This window comes from Coenobita brevimanus, chromosome 27, assembly GCF_032717465.1.
Source record: "Coenobita brevimanus isolate Jiangsu-jjx chromosome 27, ASM3271746v2, whole genome shotgun sequence".
NCBI classification, from domain to species: domain Eukaryota; kingdom Metazoa; phylum Arthropoda; class Malacostraca; order Decapoda; family Coenobitidae; genus Coenobita; species Coenobita brevimanus.
In genome coordinates this window covers 19,085,337-19,106,644 of record NC_136980.1, presented here as the reverse complement: position 1 = coordinate 19,106,644, position 21,308 = coordinate 19,085,337, and the positions used below count along the sequence as shown (strand labels likewise).

General features: G+C 43.6%; 1 protein-coding gene across 1 annotated transcript in view; it reads right to left on the bottom strand.

Annotated features, from left to right (window-relative positions):
- Nucleotides 1–20,126, bottom strand: part of LOC145394482 (venom carboxylesterase-6-like) — a 145,121-nt gene extending 124,995 nt beyond the window's left edge. The window contains exons 1-2 of the mRNA XM_080268335.1: nucleotides 19,924–20,126; nucleotides 11,893–12,097 (exon numbers count right to left, since the gene is read on the bottom strand). Of these exons, the coding sequence (XP_080124461.1) occupies nucleotides 11,893–12,097; nucleotides 19,924–20,126 (408 nt within the window). The remainder of the gene's footprint in view (nucleotides 1–11,892; nucleotides 12,098–19,923) is intronic.
- Between the last annotated feature and the right edge of the window lie 1,182 nt (nucleotides 20,127–21,308).

Sequence of the window (21,308 nt, the reverse complement as noted above, 5' to 3'; positions counted from 1 at the left end):
AACATGGTCATCTCTCACCCCTTTCTCAGTTTGAACTCAGTCAGCTTTGGACCGCCTCGAGAATAGGATCGTTTGTGCCCAGCAAAGAGAGCAGCGTCTCCATTGTACAGTGATTTTCTATATCTCCACCTAGATGGTGATCGGTGAAGTGAGCTTAGCAGTGCATGGTGCGCTTGGTGTTTTACACGCAGACGCCCAGTCTTTCGTTGTTTCGGCTCCATCCCTCCACTGACCAGTATTTCTGTTCGTTTTTCTAGGCTTAAGTTCGATTAGGAATGAGCAAGTGAATGTATTTCCTTTGTTATTTGAATTCATGAGTCCCTCTGTGACTGTGAATTCCCCTCTTGAATGCATTTTGAGATTCATATAACGTAAACTTATTTTATTGTAATCAATAAATTTACAGTCCTTTTCTTTGAGCTTTATGTAATTAGAATTGTGTTTGCCACTCCTAGTTTGCACAAACTCCTTACATTATTCACAACTGGTACTTATGCCAGTTCTTTTGTATCAAACTTAAATCCGTGGTGCCAGCCAGGAGCTAAGCACCGGCAAGAACCTGTCCATTATTAGTAGTATTAGTTATTGATTGTCACGGATGGAGTCACTTTCCAAAGAGGCTAACAGTACTAACAATGAGCACTCGTGAGTAATTAGTCTCTGTTGTGTACTGTTGAGAAAGTTTATAAATTCTCGTCCTTAGAAAATCGGCTAGGTAAGCCACATAAATAAAACTCACTACTTGATTTTCACAAGTCAGTTACTTGTCTCTACTTTCAAGTAATATTGAGCATTTTTAATTCTTAAATTTACATCCCCCTGTGACACTAGCACACAATTGACAACACTCAGTTATAATTTATACTATCATTGTCAGATCGTTGTTTCCCGTTTTTTTATGTATGACACGTCAAAATCAGACTGGGTAAAATGTGGACAAAAACACAGACAATGCATATTTGTATAGTATTGTTGATATTACTTTTCATGTAAAGCATTAATATGAAAACACACACACACAAACACACACACACACACACACACACACACACACACACACACACACACATAGCCGAGTGTGCTGTATTTTTCCTTTCATGCTGTTAGGGGTTAATGGTACAACTGTTGTCATGAACACTGCATGTGCATAGCTACTCAGGTCAACCGCCATATAAATGAAGTTGTAGCCTAGGAGGATGAGAGCTGCTATGGAGGACAAAGATGAGAATAACGACACCAAAGAGAAACCTAGAAAAATTGCATTATACTTTCGAGATGTGCTCTCACATGAAGAAAATAACTCTGCAGTTGTGAAAAAAAAAAAAAAAAGGTATATTATCACACTGAATGGGTAAAGTTAAATGTACATATCTGGTATAGTCATTGTGAAATGAGTTATTTTTTTTTTTTATCATTCAGTGCGTCAGATGTTGAGAATAATACTTTAACCTGAGGCATCCCATTGACATATGGGTACGTTGCAACGTTTTGTCACACCTAGACCCGTTGACGTACTGGTATGTCGCACAATTGCAAGGTTCATAATTTGCACAATTTTCAATTTTTGCGCATGATTTTTGGTACGTATACACGGGACACCTTCCTCTATTTGTCTACAAGATGCCAGGCAGGGACAATGCCTTACACCACATGACCTCCACCCCCCCCGCACGCCATTGTCTTGGCAATTCACCTGTTACCAGTGACCTGGCCAAAAAAGACATTCAGGGCCAGAGTGATTCCCCAATTGATGACAATGTGGAGGACAAAGTTTACATAGCATTAGAGGAAGAAGCAGTGAGAAATGATGATCAGGTAATGTCGCCAAAAAAGGTCAGGTATGTTGATGTGTTAGTGAGTGAAACAATGCTTATATTGCCTATATTACTGTGTGAAAACCAATATACTCTCGTACTACATATAAATTCATACAAAATAAATAAATAAATACCGTTTATGAGTGGTGTGGAATAGTTACCCTCCCATAGAACTTGTTTTCTTTGGAGCCAGCCTGATAGAAAACCCAGTAAGGTAAGGAGTACTGCTATCTGTATCGAGTGTTTTAAACCTCAGGTGAGCGATTTCTCTATGAATTTTTTATGTTTCTCACCAAAAATGGAGGTTTGAGCCAAAAAATTTTTTTTTCCAAAATTGGTCAGGACTGGGGGGAGTCAGTGAAGGAAAATCGGTCAGGACGTGACAGATTAAGAAAATAAAAAAAATATGAAAAAAAAGTTACATTCTTCTTTTTCTTAGTTTTGTGTAAGTGCTTACCATAGTTCTAGTTGCTTGTAATAAGATAAATAGCCGCAAAATAAGGAGAAGGAAGTACTTTCACAGTACACCCACCAGATGTCGCAATACACTGATGTTAGTTTTAAATCTAAGCGTATGAGCTCAGGAGTTCGAAGCATTCACTATAGTCGCAGCACGCGACTCTGAGGTTGGTATTATCGTGCTCTGGCAACCTATCCCTCAACAGTGCATCTGACACATGTGATTCATGTATAATATGTTCGTGTATAACAATATTCGTGTACAATATACTCGCACATAATAATACGCTTCGTGTATAATATGATACAAAATCGGACTCACTTTTGACTGGTAGGTTGCCAGAGTACAATAATGACAACCTTAGAGTCATGCACTGCAACTACAGTTCCTCAGACAAAGGCAACTGATGCAAACAAAGAAAACTTGGGAGTAATGCCTATCAACTGGCTTTGAGTCATAATGGCAGGCTAATCAAGCTAAGTCCAAGTCGTCTCTTACAGTTGTTGACTTTATACAGGGGTTTATTCGCCCCTGTGTAGGGTACAACTCTCATGTGTAGGGAGGCTCCTAGCATACAGCTCTTCTCAGTAGGGTGGAATCAAAGGCTGTCCTCCTCTTACTGGCACCCTTTAACCTCGGTCTCTTTGCTGCACTGTTGCATCTTTATCTCTTTTCTATCGTTACTTCAATGGTCGCTTTTCCTCTGAACTGTCTGCTTGCATCCCTCCACCTCTACAACGGGTGCATACCAACAAACTCTCATCCCTTTTCTGTCCAACTCTCTGATGCAAGAGTTAACCGTTACTCCCAGTCCTTCATTTATGCAACAGGTCAACTCTGGAACTGTCTTCCTCTGTTTATATACTCCCAGTTCTTCATCTATGCAACAGGTCAAGTCTAGAACTGTCTCCCTCTGTCTCTATTTCCTACTTCCTATGATCTCCAGTCTTTCAAACACTGTGTGTCCAGGCATCTTGAAGAGAACGGATCCTGAATTTGGCTCTTTTTATTGTTTTTTGTTTTCTTGGAATGAATGGTTTGTGGGCTTCTGGCCTTTGGTTTCTTCTTCCTTACATAAAAAAAAGTACAACCCACAATAGCCGATACTACAACCACGAACCCGTAGGTACTGCTAGGTGATCAGGAGAAGGGGGAAGCTAACTTTGTCCATTAGTTTAACCAACCCGGGAATCGGATTTTGCCACCAGAGGGCCGGACATAAACAAATCATTGCTGTGTACGGTTCATATATCCTGATTTTCCACCTGGTCCTTGCCTTCCAACATCATTCTGTCATTGCAGGGAGCAACATATAGGTCTAGTGCTTACTTCACCGTTGGTTGTGTTTTTCTGGTATTTGGGCTTAGTCTGTAGTTTGTGGGGAGAATTCAGTATGGCAGACAGGGGCCCCCTGGTCGGGTATTCTTGTTTCTGCAAATGCACAGTACGAGCTGTGTGACATCATGGACGAGTCACTCCACTTCCTCTGCTACCATTGGTCTGTTCTGTTATACTGGTGAAGCTGACGCCCCGCTCACTCTGCTACCTGGTTAGGTGTGCAGCATGGCTTACTCGGGCCCTGCCCCTCTCGAGGACCTTGAAGCTGACCTGATGCTGAGTGATAAGGAAATGACTCAGAGTGACTGACCACAGCTACCACAAAGTAGTAGCAGTGTCTCACTAGTTGGGGAAGTAGCTACGAAACCAGCACTATCTCTACCTGCCGCACCTCACCTCGTTGGGCAGGCATCTTCCTCTGCTAAGCACCCCGTGCATAACACCTCGGAGAGCAACAGTGAGTCTTCATCACCTGCTACCAAATCCTCCAAGCGGCATGAGACTTCTGATCCTCTGCAGAGGGCAGCCACCCTTGGATTCAACACTCCTCGCCTCCCACAGCTTGTTCAATCCCTCCAGGTTTTGCTGTTGCTTCCTGCCTCTACACCTCCGGCATTTGCACCCAGGGCTGACTACATCCAGCTCTTATTCAAAGACAACCCAACTGTGGACATCAAACTTCGATGGTTGTCTGAGGTAAACCGTGCTTTTCACCTTGACAGCACCCAAGCGGAGGTCAAGATGTCTGCAATCACTTCCCGTTTTGTCTACATCTCTAGACATCGCAGGGGCATTGTAGATAGCGTAAGTAAAGGAGTGTTCCTATCCCTTTCTTTAGAAATTCAAGACTCACCTAAGAGGTCCTGCAAGTTTCCTGCTTACCACCTTACATGTTATCCTGTCTGCACTGATCCCAACTTGGCCAAGGAGCTGCCAGGTATCTTCTCAGCCCGACATTTCCACCAGAATGGCACTCTTATCAACCAGGTGGTAGTCACCTGGAGCCTTCCTCATCTGCCACCACCAATTGTCACCTTCAGCTTCCTTCCCTACCTCCCATCTTGTGAGTTTTGCAAGATGAAGGATGAGCAACTGTGGTGCTTTTGATGCTGGGGCATTGGTCACATCTCCCGGTATTGTTCTGCGCCAGAACGATGTGTATGGTGCTCTGACCAACACAACTCTCGGACGTGTCCTCACCGACCCCCTCCACCTGTTTCTGATACAGCCTCGATGCCACTGAACCCTCCACCTTCAAATGCCTTGCATTGGAAATGTCCCCGAAGTCATCAAGAAGGCGTTAGCGTTTGGCATGGCTGCATTAGACACCGAGCTAACCCTGCCCCCGTTGCTAAGGGTGGGTCTCCACTAGCGTCACCACCACCACCATTCCGCGCTGCAGCTGCCCCTGCCTCCACTGTCAGTTTGGACTCAGCCGCAGTCACTGAACTTCACAATGCTGTTGCCACTCTCAGAACTCAGATTAGCTCACTTACGGCATGTTTCAATGCAATAAAAGCCCTCATTGATGGCTTGGTTAGCAAGCAAGCCACACTTGAGACAATATTAAATTCACTGATTGAATCACAACAAGTCATCATTATGACTGTCACCACCCTTACGGAGAAGCTGGACTCCATTGTCACTCCCACTGGACGACTGAATGCTCCCCCACGGAGTCTTCCCCTTGTGGCACGCCATGTACCACTTCTCATGCCACCACCACTTCCTCATCTGGCCCTTGCAAACATCATGGCAAAGTTCGGTAACATGGAACAACTGCATGTCATCTCTTGGAACGTCTGTGGTGTTACTAACTGGTCTAAACTTACTGCACTCAAAGGATATGTATACAGTCACCACCTGGATATCATTTTCATTCAGAAATCCATTGTTGGTCGTGCACTACTCGGGGTAGAGGCACCCACTCTCAGTGGTTATGTTTCTTATGTCCATTGAGTTAGGAATGGCCTTGTCACACATGTCCACTCCTCTGTCCAGCACCGTTTCCTCCAAAGTTCTGTAGACAACGAGACAACCTTCCAGCTTCTTGAGGTTATCATTGGAAGCAGCACAATTCGGTTGTGCAACGTGTACTCTGCACCAGGCAGGTTGAATACAGCTGCTCTCCCAGCTCCCACCATCCATGGCATGACATACATGGGGAATTATAATGCCCGACACCCTGCTTTGGGGGACCTTTCTGCCACCGTTATCCATAACGGGACTAAACTTCTTGAGTACATTCATCGAAATCAGCTCATCCCCTGGGACACCGGTGGGGCCACACACTCTCAAGGAGGTACACTAGATCACGTCCTTACATTCGGCCTCATGGCATCCTGGGTCAGGTGTTCATCTATCCCTGCTGTCTTCTCTGATCACGTTGCTCTCAGCCTTCATTATTCCCTCCCTGCTGCACCTTTTTCTGTACACAGATACACTCGCATTGCAATCCCACCCAAGTACTGGCCTACATACATCTCCTATATGACCAACCTCCTTCCCACGTTCGACCTTCATTGTCCCGAAAAGTTGTATTCATCACTTGTCAGCTCCACGCATGACTTCTACACCCCTAATGTCAGCAGGCCACACATTATGCACCGTCATGATGTCCACACCTGGACACTAGATAATCGCATCGCTCAGGCAGAGAGGAAGGTGGTGAAAGACGGTTTTATCTTTCAAAGACGACCTTCCTCTGAAAGTCTCCATCGGTATCGATTGTCGAGGGATGATCTAGTTGCTCTCCATCACTGCATTCATACCGATTCGTGGCATAAACTTACCAACAGCATCAACCATCAAACGACTGTTGGTTCCATGTGGCGCCTTATCAACAAGGTTGTCAAGAAGAGGACCCCTAGTGTCTACCACAATCCAGTACAGTAAGCACAGGATCTTGTAGATGCCTGGTCTGCACAGTCACGGGCTTGCGCCCTTCCTGCACACATATAGGACGTGCTCTCCACCCAGAAAAACTTTCGTGCACTCCGTCTCACCGCCACTTTACTGAGAACAGACGATGAGGATGGTGTGGCTATAATTGACGATGAATTGCGACGGGCCCTCACCAGGGGTAGGGTAACGGCTCCAGGTGATGATGGCATCACTGTTTCTGTCCTCCATGTCCTCCTGAAAGTTCCCGGTAAACCCCTTCTCCAGCTGTTCAACCTTTACATCCCTCTGGGATACGTGCCACAAGCCTGGACCTGCAGTACAATCATGCCTATTCCTAAACTGGCACTGATAAATTCCAACCTGTTTCGCTCACCTCCTGCTTCAGTAAAGTACTGGAACGCATCCTCCTTACAAGACTCTTGTTTAGGCTGCAGGACAAGCTTTTGCCCCAACTACGGCTTTTACCACAGCGAAGGACACATCACTGCCTCATGGAGCTATACACCCTCCTATCCCCCACCATTGTAGTGGCCTTCATTGATTTACAGAGTGCATTTGATGTTGCCAACAGAGACATTATCCTCAACCAGCTAGTGGATTTTGGAGTTAAGGGAAACCTGCTGCTTTGGATACGTGGTTACTTGTCTAATAGGTCCTCTCATGTTCTTTTTAAGGGTGCATACAGCACTGCTAAAGATTTTGAGCTTGGTACTCCACAAGGTGGTGTCCTTAGTCCTTTTTTGTTTAATATCCTCATACATTGTCTCCTCACCCTCCTTCCTGACATCCCTGGAACCAATATTACTCTCTACGCTGATGACATCTGCGTTTACTCAAATTCCCCAGCAGATCTGCAACGTTTCCTTCACTTGTTTCACAAGTCGGCTTCCAAATGCGGACTCATTATCTCTCCAGAAAAGAGTAGAATCTTCACTTCCCGTCCAGCAAGAACACTGCCTGTATTCTCTGTTGGGGATTGTGTTATCCCTCTGTGCACTCAGTACCTTTATCTGGGGGCTCCTGTACGGATTTCTCCCTCCATTCCTGCAAGACAACGCGTGCATCCGATTGTTCAGGATCTGGTGACCTGGCTACAGCGGCGCCTAAAATCTCTCAAGTGGCTCACTAATCATGCTGCTGGGGTGTCTATTCCTGTTGCATGAACCATATACATAGTATTCATTCGATCATTTGTTGAGTGTCTCTCCCCTGCTCTTTGTCAACTTTCCAGAACAGCCTTACAACTTCTTCAGAAGTTCCAAAACGCAGTAATGTGACTCAACTTGGGCTGCCCTGGCTCAACCAGCATTGTCAACATGCAACTTGAACTCAACCTTCCACCACTTGTCGAGAGAATATACTCCATGGTTACATACTTAGCGTTAAGTGCCTGCATTCTCCTCATCTTTCTCCCCACTACTCTCACATCATTCGGATTTTCCTTGATCCCACTGCATCAAGGCCTCTGCTTTGCAGTGGTGGCCGCACACTAGTTAATACTCTTTGTTCAAACATCTGACGGCTAAACATACCAGTGCTTGCTGAGGAGGTTGATTATGGCATTCCACCTTGGTAGACCCCTGTGCCTGCTATCTCATACACTCCGGCATCCAAGACTGACCTGCCTCAGCTGCAGAAACAGCTAGCTTTGGAGACCATCGCCAGGCTGTCATCTTCCCTCCCTTCGGCCCACCACATCTACACTGATGGCTCCCTGCAAGAGGATGGTAGTTCTGGCTGTGCTGTATTTTCTCCAAGTCTGGACCCACCTCAAGGGGGGTGGTTGGGCTGTCGACTGCCAACCTCGTCGAGCTCTACTTATTGCTAACTACATGGACTCCTGGATGCAGTTACTTCATTAATATGGATGAACAACAGTGGCTTGATCATCTGTGACTCACAGCCGGCCCTCCATGCCCTCTCCTCTCCCAGGCCTGCATATCAACACCTCGTTACACAGATACTCTGTCAATTGGCCACTGCCTGTGATCGTTTGCTGGTGGTGCACTTTCTGTGGATTCCCTGTCATATTGGTCTCACAGCCAACAACACCACTGACCTCCTTGCAAGGACTGCCTGTGGACTGGATCCGCCCGCTGTGGATGCTACTAATGCCTCCGCCATTTGCTACAAGCAGATAATATGCAGAACAGCCCACTTCCTATTCTCCACCGTAGAAATGCTGAGAGGGCTCACAGTGCATCCATCCAACATTATGACCATTTTCTCTCTCGTCCCCATAGATATCGTCGCAGTGGTCTTATGGTTCGTCAACATAACGTGGAGTGTGCCCGCCTCAGACTGGGCTACCGACCTGTGTGGCAGGTGGCTAGGGTGGGCAATGCACCTCATTTCTCCTCTTGTAAGCTATGTGACACACCCAGTGCCAACACCCTTGACCATTATTGCCTGCAATGTCCATTTGTCTCTGATTTAATAGCACACGAACTCACATTAGTGGACACTTGTAAATATTTGTTGGAAGATGATAACCTAGATATTATTCTCATGCATCATCCACACTTTGGTGGGTGTTGATTTGTTATAGCTCGACAGCGTGTCCTGCGTGGCACAAGTTCCCTTGTCCTCACCTCACATATGGCCACATGGCACTGTACTAGGTTTGTCACCTTCGGGCGTAATAAATCAATCAAATCAAATCAAACCCAGGAATCGAACTAGGGTACTTCTACATGTAAGCTTGACATGCTAACCTGTGCACCACCAGAGCAGACGTAGGAGGGATGATGGAGACTGGCAACAAAGGTAATTTGTTCCCGTACCAAATAAATAAATATATGAATATGTGTATCATATTTTCAGATACAGTCACCAATTACAGCACACCAATCTCCAAGTTGTGCCCATAGAAGAAAAAAAAAAAGGAGGAAAGGGGGGGAGGAAGATAAATTACTGCAGCTGTGGTCTGTATACTGGGTGCAAAGTGTAGGTTGTATCTGAGTTATTGTCTATAATGAGACCGATGCAACTACTGGACCTAAATTATGACCACAGACCACACATTTGAAGAAATAAACACCAGATAATAAACTCTAAAAACTACGAAAATGCCATCCAGTGCTCTCATAGAGTTACCTACCTGTCCTTTTCCTAAGTTTTACGTTTTGTATGCCTGTACATGCGTAACGAATGTTGATTCCTGTACAGAGGCCAGCTACTTCAAATGTGTTGAGCGTGACAACCTAAAGAAACATCATTTTAAGTACGAGTACGAGGGAGATTATACTTGACAAGTTCTCTCGATATCTCCTCTGGATAGAATTTTAACATTAAAGTCATTATAATCAGATACATATCTAGAAGAAGTGGGTATGTACTGTCGTCTACGGGTAACAATACGAGTAACATTCTTCGCTGCCTTGGTGAATGTTTTGTGATTAGGAGTATATGGATAAACTACATCAGTGTGCCAGACACAACAAACTAAAATTCCTATGGCTCTTTCGAAAACATGCTACACCTCTTAGTTGTCAAACCCTATTGAGGGTCTAGACTAGTCCCTCCAGGGAAATCATCTCTCCATTGTGAAGAGCCAACCTTACAAGGAAGTTACTACTTTTGTTTTTAATGGCTATCTACCATTTGGTCTGAGGCCACGGTCATTAAGCCACATTATTTATACATACATACGGTATATACATATACATACATACTGTATACATATGGATAGACATAAGTATTCAGACATATACATTCACATACACATACATATATACATACATATACTCGTGCATAAATTTCTTATATTTCTGTGTTTTTCTGAACAAAATCTAACAAAATATCGCCAATTCCTAAAGACAAACAGCAAAACCTAAGTAAATATTTCATTTGCTTATACTTATGGATAAAATACCTCGATCAACAAAGCACCATCGACAGCAAATGTATAATGCATAACATTACACTCCTACGTTCGTCACCTGCTGACTATCAGTCGAGGCATATGTATTAATGTAGGGGGACATCATCATATGAAAGAGAACCATAGCAGTCAGGAACTAGTCCATATACGTCACCTGTCAGACCTAATTAAGAGAACTTATACAAGTAGTTGTAAAGAATTTATATACTTATATACAACAGGTGAAATTCCTCGCCCAACAGAACATCATCGACTGCAAATGCCCAATACCCCTCTATATTGCACACTTGCACTCATCAACTAATGACTGTCAGGCGAGGCAAGTGGTTTAAAATAGGGGGCATCAATATAAAAAACACGTCAGTCAGGAAAAGGAACTATTTCAAATATGTCAACTGTCAGCAACAGTGAAATAATATAAAATATACATATTTACAGTCGATAGCCACACAGTAAAAAAAAAAAAAAGGAAAAAAAAAAACCTTGCTCCACTGATCAACCTGGTCTCCCTCAAGAAAGCATCAATTTATCAGTCCTAACAGTATCCCCATCACCGAGGATGGTGAGATGGATGAAGGGAGCGTCTGCTGTGCTGCAGTAATTTATAAGTGAAGCACGCTCACGAATAAGTCGCTGATAGTGCAGGGTGATATGACCAATGGGTAACACTACACCACAGATGTTGCAGTGCATTGGAAGTCGTCTCTCAATATATGGTTTCATCTGTGTTATGGCAGTAGGCTACAGCTTCTACGAATCCGTGCCAACACTCTTCCTTCAAGGGGACTGGGACGGTTGGCAGTATCCCAGTCACCGAGGAGTGGTTTGCACGTTGAAATATTTAGTCTGTTATTCTTTGCGAAGAAGAAACTCGACCACAGATCGCGAAGAATGTCCCAAATACATACCTCTCATGTTTCATAAAATGTATTAACTATGGCTTCACTCTAGAAGGCTGAATGATAATAGGGCTTGCCTTACAGGAACCCCCACCCACCCACCTACCCAGCGGGAGAGAGAGAGAGAGAGAGAGAGAGAGAGAGAGAAACCAACATTAAATAATATCACTTTAGCCATCATATGAGATCTTGTTTCGAATAAAAGCTTTTTCGACCGAAAGTTAACCGTACCAGCTCAAATAATGTTCTAGAAGGAATGCTCTGACGAAAAATCAGTTACTGCATCTATGCTGTGTGGATTGAGCAATTCCATTTCCTGGGTTTAGCACCAGGGCTTAAGTTCTTGCTTTGAAGTCTGGTCCAGTATGTGAGTGTTCTCCGGTTAATAAGCATACAGTTTTACTTGAAGTATGTTAGTTATTGGGCCGAATCAAATGTGTTTATGACTGAGTAATGGCTGTCCGGACCAAGGGACAAAGAATCATGATCATCTATATTTGTTTCGTTATTACAGTCGTGGTGACGGGGCGCGAACAGATAACAGCAGACTCATGGTTCGGTAAAATAACTGAACATCTGACTTGTGTTTACCTTTAGTCTGAGCTTTCCCACAGGAGGCTGAGCATACGGAATGGACATGAAGGAGTAGAAGTGCCGGCCTTTCGTGGAAGTTGTCCTGATCCCTGATATCTGTCCGTCCCCGGTGGTTACCACCACTCTCTCGGGGGTGGAACTGCATGCCAGGTGTGCCACCGTCACCACTACCATCGCTTGTATTACACAGGACCAAGACATGCTGGGGAAATGGAGAAGCCCATTATGGTACAGTAAATTTATAAAAGGGAATGCAAAATAATCACACGTCATTGAGTCCTCCCGTGAAGCATTTCTTTATGATCCCTTTGAACATCCTAAAAGGTGCAGAAAATTGCATTTCAGTATTCTAAGTTCTTTGCATCATCCAAATTCTGTTTCCTTAACTAAACAAAGGATGGGACAAGAGGAAATCTAGTGGGTTTGTTATATATCATTTTATGTAACATTTCAGAGAAACTAATTAAATGGAAATTTATACAAATTACTAAACATATTAACTAAAGCTTTTGTTGACCACGTAAATAGAGGTAAGCTAGTGTGGGGGTGCATGAACTGGTGGGGTGGGAAAAAGCTCTATGGGCTGTGGGGCTGGGAAAGCGAAGTATATCCTGTAAAAATGGGTACTGAAGGATTAGTTGCTACGTTACAGTGAAAAATTATTTCATAGGTGTCTCCCACAAAACCTAGATAAGCCCGCGTTGCTCCGTCATCACGCCACTTAAAGATAATAACGAAATGGACCAATATCAACAAGGAAACGAACTATGAAAACCAACTGTTCATGAATTTAGCTTCTTTTTAAAGAACAATTTTGCAGGTTTCTAGCCTTTGGTTCCTTCTCCCACGCATAAGAAAAGTACCAGTTGGCAACAACATACGAGTAAAACAATAACAGAACAAAAATATCATGATGCTGTTAATGCTGGGATGAGTGTTATTGTTTTCTTAAATAACACTAGTTGTATATCAGTTCAAGAAAAATAAACTTGGTATTTTAAACTCTCTCTCTCTCTCTCTCTCTCTCTCTCTCTCTCTCTCTCTCTCTGTTCCAAATTCTATTTGTATCAAACAACTGTGCATTCATATAAGAGTTTTGCAACACCATTTTCAAAGTTGACCCTAATAATTTTGCTTAACCGTTTGTTGGAATTCCATTTCCATCATTTATTTTTCTCGATAAAACTTCACAGCAAACCATGTGTGCATCTGTGTCCTTTCCCATCATGGTAATTACAGCCATGTCCTTCCCTTGCTGGCCAACACCATCTCTGTAATGAATATTGTTTATATTTATGGGGGACATTTATAATGTTAACATGAACACATTATCAACATTATTATGTCTATATTGATGACACCACAATATACGTAAAACAATGGAAGTCGTATGTGCATATACGTTCCCGCATGAGTGCTGAGTCATCAGTTATCTGGTACACTTGGCTACAGTTCCAGTGTTGCTCACTAGCAGCAAGAAAGGCTATATACAGTATATGGCAACACAGCGACTTGTGTGTGCGCATGTGTGTGTGTGTGTGTGTGTGTGTGTGTGTGTGTGTGTGTGTGTGTGTGTGTGTGTGTGTGTGTGTGTGTGTGTGTGTGTGTGCCCGCCCGACGAGCATCTGACTCGCGAGTCGGAGGATGAACAGTACTGTGGTGCCTTATCAATGATTAGTTTAGTATTTATAGATGTTTTATGTGAAACCGTTTGACAGAACTTCTCATAAATCATGCTGTATAATCCATAACATGGCAGCTATATATTTATTAAGTGGCACCACTGCGATCTGGTTACCTGCTGTCTTTTGTGATATATATATATATATATATATATATATATATATATATATATATATCAGACTGAACATCTGAAAAACCTGTAGCCTTGAAAAAATGCACACATTAAGTAGGTACTTTCGGAATATACTGCACAGCAGTGGATTATTAGCCCCTAAACCGCGGGGTTGTTTTGGCTCGACTTGCGTGTCCCGCGGAGATATTCGCGCTCCGACAGACTCTCTAAAAATAGTTGCCAAAAATAAGTTATTACTCCTAGAATATTATATTTATATATGCATATGGCACATACCATCAGCTTCCTCCTAGCATGTTTATTGAGCCTTCGTCGAGTACCATAGGACTTGTGGAGACCTCTGAAGTTGGGTAACGAAGTCTCCACTTTACACTTCCCGACAACCCGTAATATGATTACCACAGCCTGATATTATCACTAGAAACACTATTCTATGATTTTCAAATAGTTTGGAATCCATACTCCAAAAAAAAAAAAAAACTGTGAAAGCAATGAAAATTACGAGCGCGTATGACCTTCCCACTTGTGCTCATTTGCCACTGGTATTTTGTCATTTATTATTCATAAAAACACTCACACTTTATATTCCTATTACTATAAAACACATATATATCTCTCCAGTCTTTATCCATGTTTCCTTCAGTAATAGTAGTTTATTGTCACTGTAGGCATTCAATATCTCTTTCAGTAAAATACGTAGAGAGCCACGGTTTCACTTTCACTGTCATAACTTCAAGTATTTGTACTCATATTCTTCTATTACTAATTATTTACATTTCTATTTACATTTTCTATTGCATTTTCAATATTTACACTTCTATTTTACTTACACTATGTAATGCACTGTCACTTGCAGTAACTTATAAAACTATAATACACTATTCCATCATATTTACATCCATTACTTTCACTTGCTATTTACACATTATTCACATTTTCCACTTGCACTTTTGGAGCTGCTTCAGGCTGTGGTAATCAAAGAAGCAGGTAGCACAGAGGGGAACCTGGCACTCAGCGCACTGCCAAGAGCTGCGTTTGTGCTCAGGTGTGCGTCGGGTGGTATGTGCACACACCTGGCACCTGCAGATCGCAGCCTTCCTCTTGGTTGTGGCAGGCATTTGCACCAGTCTGTGCCGATCCATTTAAGCCCTCTGCTCAAGTCTGTTGGGAAGTCTTACTGCATGGCCTCTTGGAGTTGCTGCTGTTACCCTACCATATCTCTCAAGCAGCTGCTGAACACAAGTCCTGGCAAACAACCTCAGGGAGAAGGACTTGGGTGGGTTTACCTTCTTCTTGTACAGGATGAAGGCGTTCAGCATCGTCATGTCTATGACATGCAGAAAAACTTTCCTGTACCACCTAGTATTCTTTCTGAGGCAGCCGATCTCTCCAATCATCATGTCGGACATGTCCACCAGCCGCATGTTGATATTATAGTCTATGACAGCAACAGGTTTCCTCACAGGTTTGCCTGTCCCGCGGTCGACCTTCCCACTGTCTTTCATTTCCCCCTTGTGTACAGTGGTGAGCATGTGCGCGACCCTCTTGTCATGCCACCGTATTACTAGCATCATCTTAGACTTGCATAGGTGCACGTCTCCTCGCTGCGAGTTTCCTGCCTCTGGGAATTTGGGGAAGTGGGCACGATTGCTCTTCACAGTGCCACAGGAGCCGATGCTGTGCTCTGAAAGATATTTAGCAAGTTTCGGTGATGTATAATAATTGTCAGTGTACAGCACATGATTCCCACCAAAGTACCTTTCAAGGAGCACTTTCACTACACAGCCTGAGAAGCCAAGGGGGTGTGTTTTGTCCAGATCGACAGTGCTGGCTGAATAGATGACGAAGTCAAGGATGTACCCCGTCTTATAGTCGCACAGTACAAAGAACTTGATTCCAAAGCGATGGCGTTTGCTTGGAATGTACTGTACGAACCTAAGACGTCCTCTGAACAAAACCAAGGATTCGTCTATGACAACCTTCTGAAAGGGGTGGAAGAATGACATAAAGTTATCCTTCATTCTGCTCAGAATCTCCCGGATCTTCCAAAGTGGGTCGGTTTGGGAAGGTACATCGTTGTTGGCAAAGTGTAGGTTTCCCATGATGTTCTGGAAGCGATCTCTGGCCATGTACTTATTGAAGGTGGGTGAGAGTAGTAAGGGGTCCATGGACCAGTATTCTTTCAACTCACGCTTCTTTGAGTGTGGCGTGAGAAGCATGAGGGCGAAGAACACATACAGCTCCTGCACTCCAAGCACGGTCCACTGTTGCATCTTCGCTGCACCTGCACCACTTGCAGCACGTTGTGATTCGTACCTGTTTGTCTCATCACATATGTGCTGCATGACTTTGTCATCGAGGAAGGCCAAAAGGAAGTCCACACACTCAGGATCCTAGTCAAGAGTGAAGGCAGGTTGTATCCCTGAGGAACTTTCATCAAAATTAAGATTTCCAAGGACAAAATTGGAACCTTCCGTCCACACAAAGGCGTCCAGGATTCCCCGTCGTGGCGGTGTAGGGTGGGTGAGGGCAGAGGGTGGCTGTGAGGCAGACTGGGCTGTTTCAAGGTCACTCTCACTGGCCCTAGGTTGCCATGTAACACTAGCAGCCCTTACTGTACTTGCTACTCTACATTTATGATGAGTCAGGGATTTACCTCTTCCCCTATGGCCTGCCTTCACTGTAGATGCTGGTGCAGACTCCGACGACAAAGACTCATGGGAAAATTCTGCTGAAGATGAGGAAGAAATTAGTGAAGTGGGGCTGGGGGAGCAGGGAGGTGATTCACCTCGGGACTCATGGCTGGCTGGGTCACGCGGGGCAATTATTTCGGGGCTAACCCGCCGCCTTTTCACTCCCTTCCCAAATTCCTTCCCTTGCTGCACTAAGGCCTCCTTTCCCTTGTAGCTAGGTATAACTTGGGACACTGAAACACTCGTACTAGGAGTTTCTGTAACGATTTCCTCCACAAGCTCATCACACGATTCACTCAAAGGATCAAAGTCACTATCCATCATTATCATAGATAATTCTGCCAGTTCACGTTCCACTGCCGAGTCACTAAGTCCTTTACTGCTTCCCACACGAGTTTTCCTAGGAGTACAGGTCACATTGCCCTCTGCAATGGGCGCAGAAGCGCCGGAAATGGCGGGACGCGAGTGCAACATGGTTTCACCTCAGAGGATGACAAGGGACTGATTCCCGTGGCGTATACGGCAGGCAAGGGTTGACAAGGTCAATAGGGTGACAGCTGCTAATTTACATGCTATGAAATGATTGGTAGGAAATCTCGACAATACATAAAAAAAATTGGTAGTTCCAGGTGAATGTAAATATCACTTAGGCTTCTCCCTTCCTTTTATATACAGTATATATTTCTATTACGAGAATAGATTATACGGCATATTTCAAGGGGAAATTACCGGGGGAAATTAGCGAACGAGTACACGTAAGGTGTTGTCAGGTGATAATTAGCCAATACCAGGTGTATGGCACTATCACTTACCTTTTTTCTTTTTTGTATATATTATTTTGTATAAGAAAAGGGCATAGGGCTTATTTCAATGGATGAAATCAGTGGAAAATTCCAGGGAAGATTTGCTTAGCACAGCACGGCTGGGCAGGGGAGAGGAAAGGGAAATGGAGGGGTGGTAAGGAGGGGAGTATGGAACGGGGAAAAATGGCTGAATTGTCAACAATGGATGGGAGTACAGATGAGATTAGGAGTGCTGACTATTGTTGGACATTGGCAGTACTGATAGATGATACAAGCCACCACTTGTAAGCCCGGGAGAATTCAAAATGACACAGAATCACAAAACTGACACCCCTCAGTATGATCCATTGCGCCCGTGCGTCATGAAAGTGGCACCCCGCCGTTAAGGGGTTAATACTCTGCTAGTCCTGGTTTTGAAAAAAGACGTAATTCTTATTACGCGTCAAATGGGTTGTCTACCCATACGGTCATTTGCAAATCTATCGGATAAATTTCTATGTGTATACGTACAGTCTCTCATAAAAGTCCGTGTGGATTCGGCTGCGTGTGGGCCTGTGCAGTCCTCATCCCTTTCTGGTCGGCGAGTCTGTATAACGACCTGACTACTCACAAACCCATCACTGCAGAACTGTGACGTTGATGTAACAGAGTAAGAATGGATTATGTTTGTCAATCATGTGTTTTTGGTTGTCATAATCAATTACATATTTAATGTGTATGATATGAATGTTAAAGGCCCTTCAGTGTCTAAGTTTTCATTAAGGAAGTGGGCAGTGACAACGGTAGTGCAGGCCGATAAGGATTTGAATCGTTTTGAAAATTTGCTTCGTATCCACATGACTAATACTGTAAACCATTAAGAGCTAAAAGCACACAGTATCTACCATTAACGTTGTTTAGCTTATATATATTTGTCATACCATATATTCCTCCAAATATCCAAAGAAAACCAAATATGAATATCATGCATTCATTCATCATCCAATCCTACGTTGCCCCATGAGGAGCGTAGAAGCCCGGGGCTAGGCAAGTTGGTCCTGACATTTAAGATGAGAGTGACCAGCCTCACTCATCCCCGAGTGGCATTACGTGAGCACTACAACCCCCACCCATACCCTTGGATATAAACCTTCACCCGCTTAATCCGACTGGAATGCCGTTATTACCGACTAAACCATCAGGCGCCATAATTTGGTTATATGGTTACCACCTAGCGTAGTAAATGTTTTCCTGGTGTACAGGAAACCATTTGGCTTGTCACTCTGTGCAGAGTCACCCATAGGCAGAAGGAAGAGGAAAGAATGAAGGAAAGATAGATAGAAGAGGGAGTGTAATGTCACCCGTAATCAGAAGGACGAGGAAAGAATGAAGAACGACAGAAGAGGAAGGAAAGAAAGAAGGAAGGAGGAAAGGAATGGAGAAACACCAGAGAGCAGCACTACATCTAGTGAGTGGATGGTGAGTGCCCCCACCTATGAATATTAGGTAATTAAACATTGTAAGTAGACCAAGACTCGAAACAATGAGCAGTGAAGCAATCTGAGTTGGCCAAAGTCGTAATGGAACAGCCCCGAGTCTAAGGCTACAGTACTGAAGGAAAACACGAAGCAGGTAAGAAACTATTCATGTAATGACTACAGGAAACAACTGACTTACTTCAACATTTTACTGTAGTTATTTCGTGAATAGTTTCTTGCCTGCTTCGTGTTTTTTATCTTCAATAGTGTTGCCTTTGACTCAGGGCTGTTCCATTACGACTTTTGCCAACTCAGATTGCTTCACTGTTCATTGTTTCGAGTCTTGGTCTACTTAGAATGTTTTATTTCATATTATCCAGCTTTGGTTTTCATTGAATATTTGGAGGAATATACGGTATGAGAAAGATATGCTAAACAACGTTAATGGTAGATACAGTGTGCGTTTAGCTCTTAATGGTTTACACTAATTTTCATGTGGATACGAAGCAAATTTTCAAAAAGATTCAAAGGCATCTCGGCCGCACTACCGTCGTCACTGTCCACTTTCGTTATAAAAACTTAGACATTGAAGGGGCTCTAACCTTCATATCATACAACACTGCATATGTAATTGATTATGACTACCGATAACACATGATTGACAAACATAATTCTTTCATACTTTATTACATCAACGTCACAGTTCTGCCGTGTGTATGTGTGTGTGCGTTGTCACGTCGTTATCCAGACTCGCGGTCCAGAAAGGGGTGGGGACTGCACAGACCCACACACAAACGGACCCCCACGAACTTTTATGAGTGATTGTACCATATATTTGTTAAATGATGCATATGATCGGCCCTGTGCTCCTCTCGTCCTTCATTATCAATGAATACACACACACACACACACACACACACACACACACACACACACACACACACACACACACACACACACACACACACACACACACACACACACACACACACACACACTTAAAGCTGTCCTTCCGCTACAGAAGAAGATAAGTGTTATACTGAGAGAACTGATTTTGTTTCTCATTGTCTTTCGTGCCAACGTGTGTGACTGTGCCGAACAGTCCTGGATCCGTTTAAACACTGTCAAACAGTCGGCATGTCAAGTCCAGGTTTGGTGGGAGCACGCTGTTTTGGTTGTGCCTCTGCTGTCCTCACTCTTTTCTGGCCAGGTTCGAAACTTCTTCGAGATGAATGGTTCCATCGTTGAAGAGATCTTACCATTGTTTTCCGTCAGAGACATTGGTTTTTAGATCTTTTCGTATGATGTTGCACTTCTTCAGAGTTGTCCGTAAGTTATCTTCAAAACTCTTCTTCTGTCCCCTTGGGTTGCACATGCTGCAGGGAGTTGGCCATACAGAATCTGGCAGGTAAGGCATGAAGAACACGTGTTCAACCCATTTCAGCTCCATTTTGGCTACCATGGCTTTTATGCTGGTTGACTTTGTTTGCTGGAGAATTTGTGAGTGTGGGACTTTATCTACCCATGTGAGTCCTATAATGCACTGTAAGCATCGAAAGTAAAACGACTCAAGCTGTTCAAAATGACGCTGCTAGGTAGTCCAGGATTCTGCACCATATAAGGGGGTGGAGACTTACACAAAACAGCCATATATACTGATACTTTCATCTGAAATCTCAAGTTGTGTTCGAGGACACTGGATTTCAGACGTCCAAAAGAATCTGAACAACGGTAGATTCGTGCAAGGGCTTTTCCATCAATGTTATGTTTGTCTGTAAGCTCCCTTTCAAGGTAGATAAAATTCTCCACCAGTTTTACATTATCGTCATTCTTCAGAAATGCAAAGACACTGCTAGGTTCCTTCTCTGAGACACTATTTCTGTTTCATCGATATTTATTTGGAGCCTCATTGCATGGTATATCTTGGAGGCAATGGTGAGACTCCATTGTAGGGTTTCTGGGGTATGTGCAAGTACAACAGTCGTCAGTATATTGCAGCTCTAGGAAATGAGCTATTTCAGTCTTTAATTGTGATGGAAAGCATCATCTGATATTATATAAGTTTGTCTAGACAGTACTGGATTATTATTTCATCAGGGTACATTTGCCAGTGACTTGAGAGGGTGACTGCAGTGAGATAGATGTTGATAATGAAAGGATCCAGAACACATCCTTGCTTCACTCCCAGGTTTGGATTTGCTCCCACCTATGAGCACACGAGCATTCATGTTGTCATGCACACACTTCAGGATGGCAAAAAATTTATTTTGAACTCCAAACATTGAAAGAGCATTCTACAAAGTTCTCTGTTGACAGAGTCAAATGGTTTACAGGATTGATGAATGTTATGTATCGTCTGTCGGACAACGAAGGTCATTATCATAGGTTCTTCGCTGTTTCTGAAATCCACATTGTGTTTCAGGAAGTGTAGACTTAGATGTTTTGTCAGTCTGAATAAGACTATCTTGGGTACGACCTTGTTGGCATTCACGAGGAGGGAGATCCCTCTGCTGTTTTCACAATTTGAGCAGTCCCTTTTCTTCTTGTAGAAGGTTATATCAAAAGTAAGCCACTGGGAGGGAATTTGTTCTTGGTTCCATATACTATAGTATGAGGTAATCGGGGTGCTGGTGGAGTAATTGGC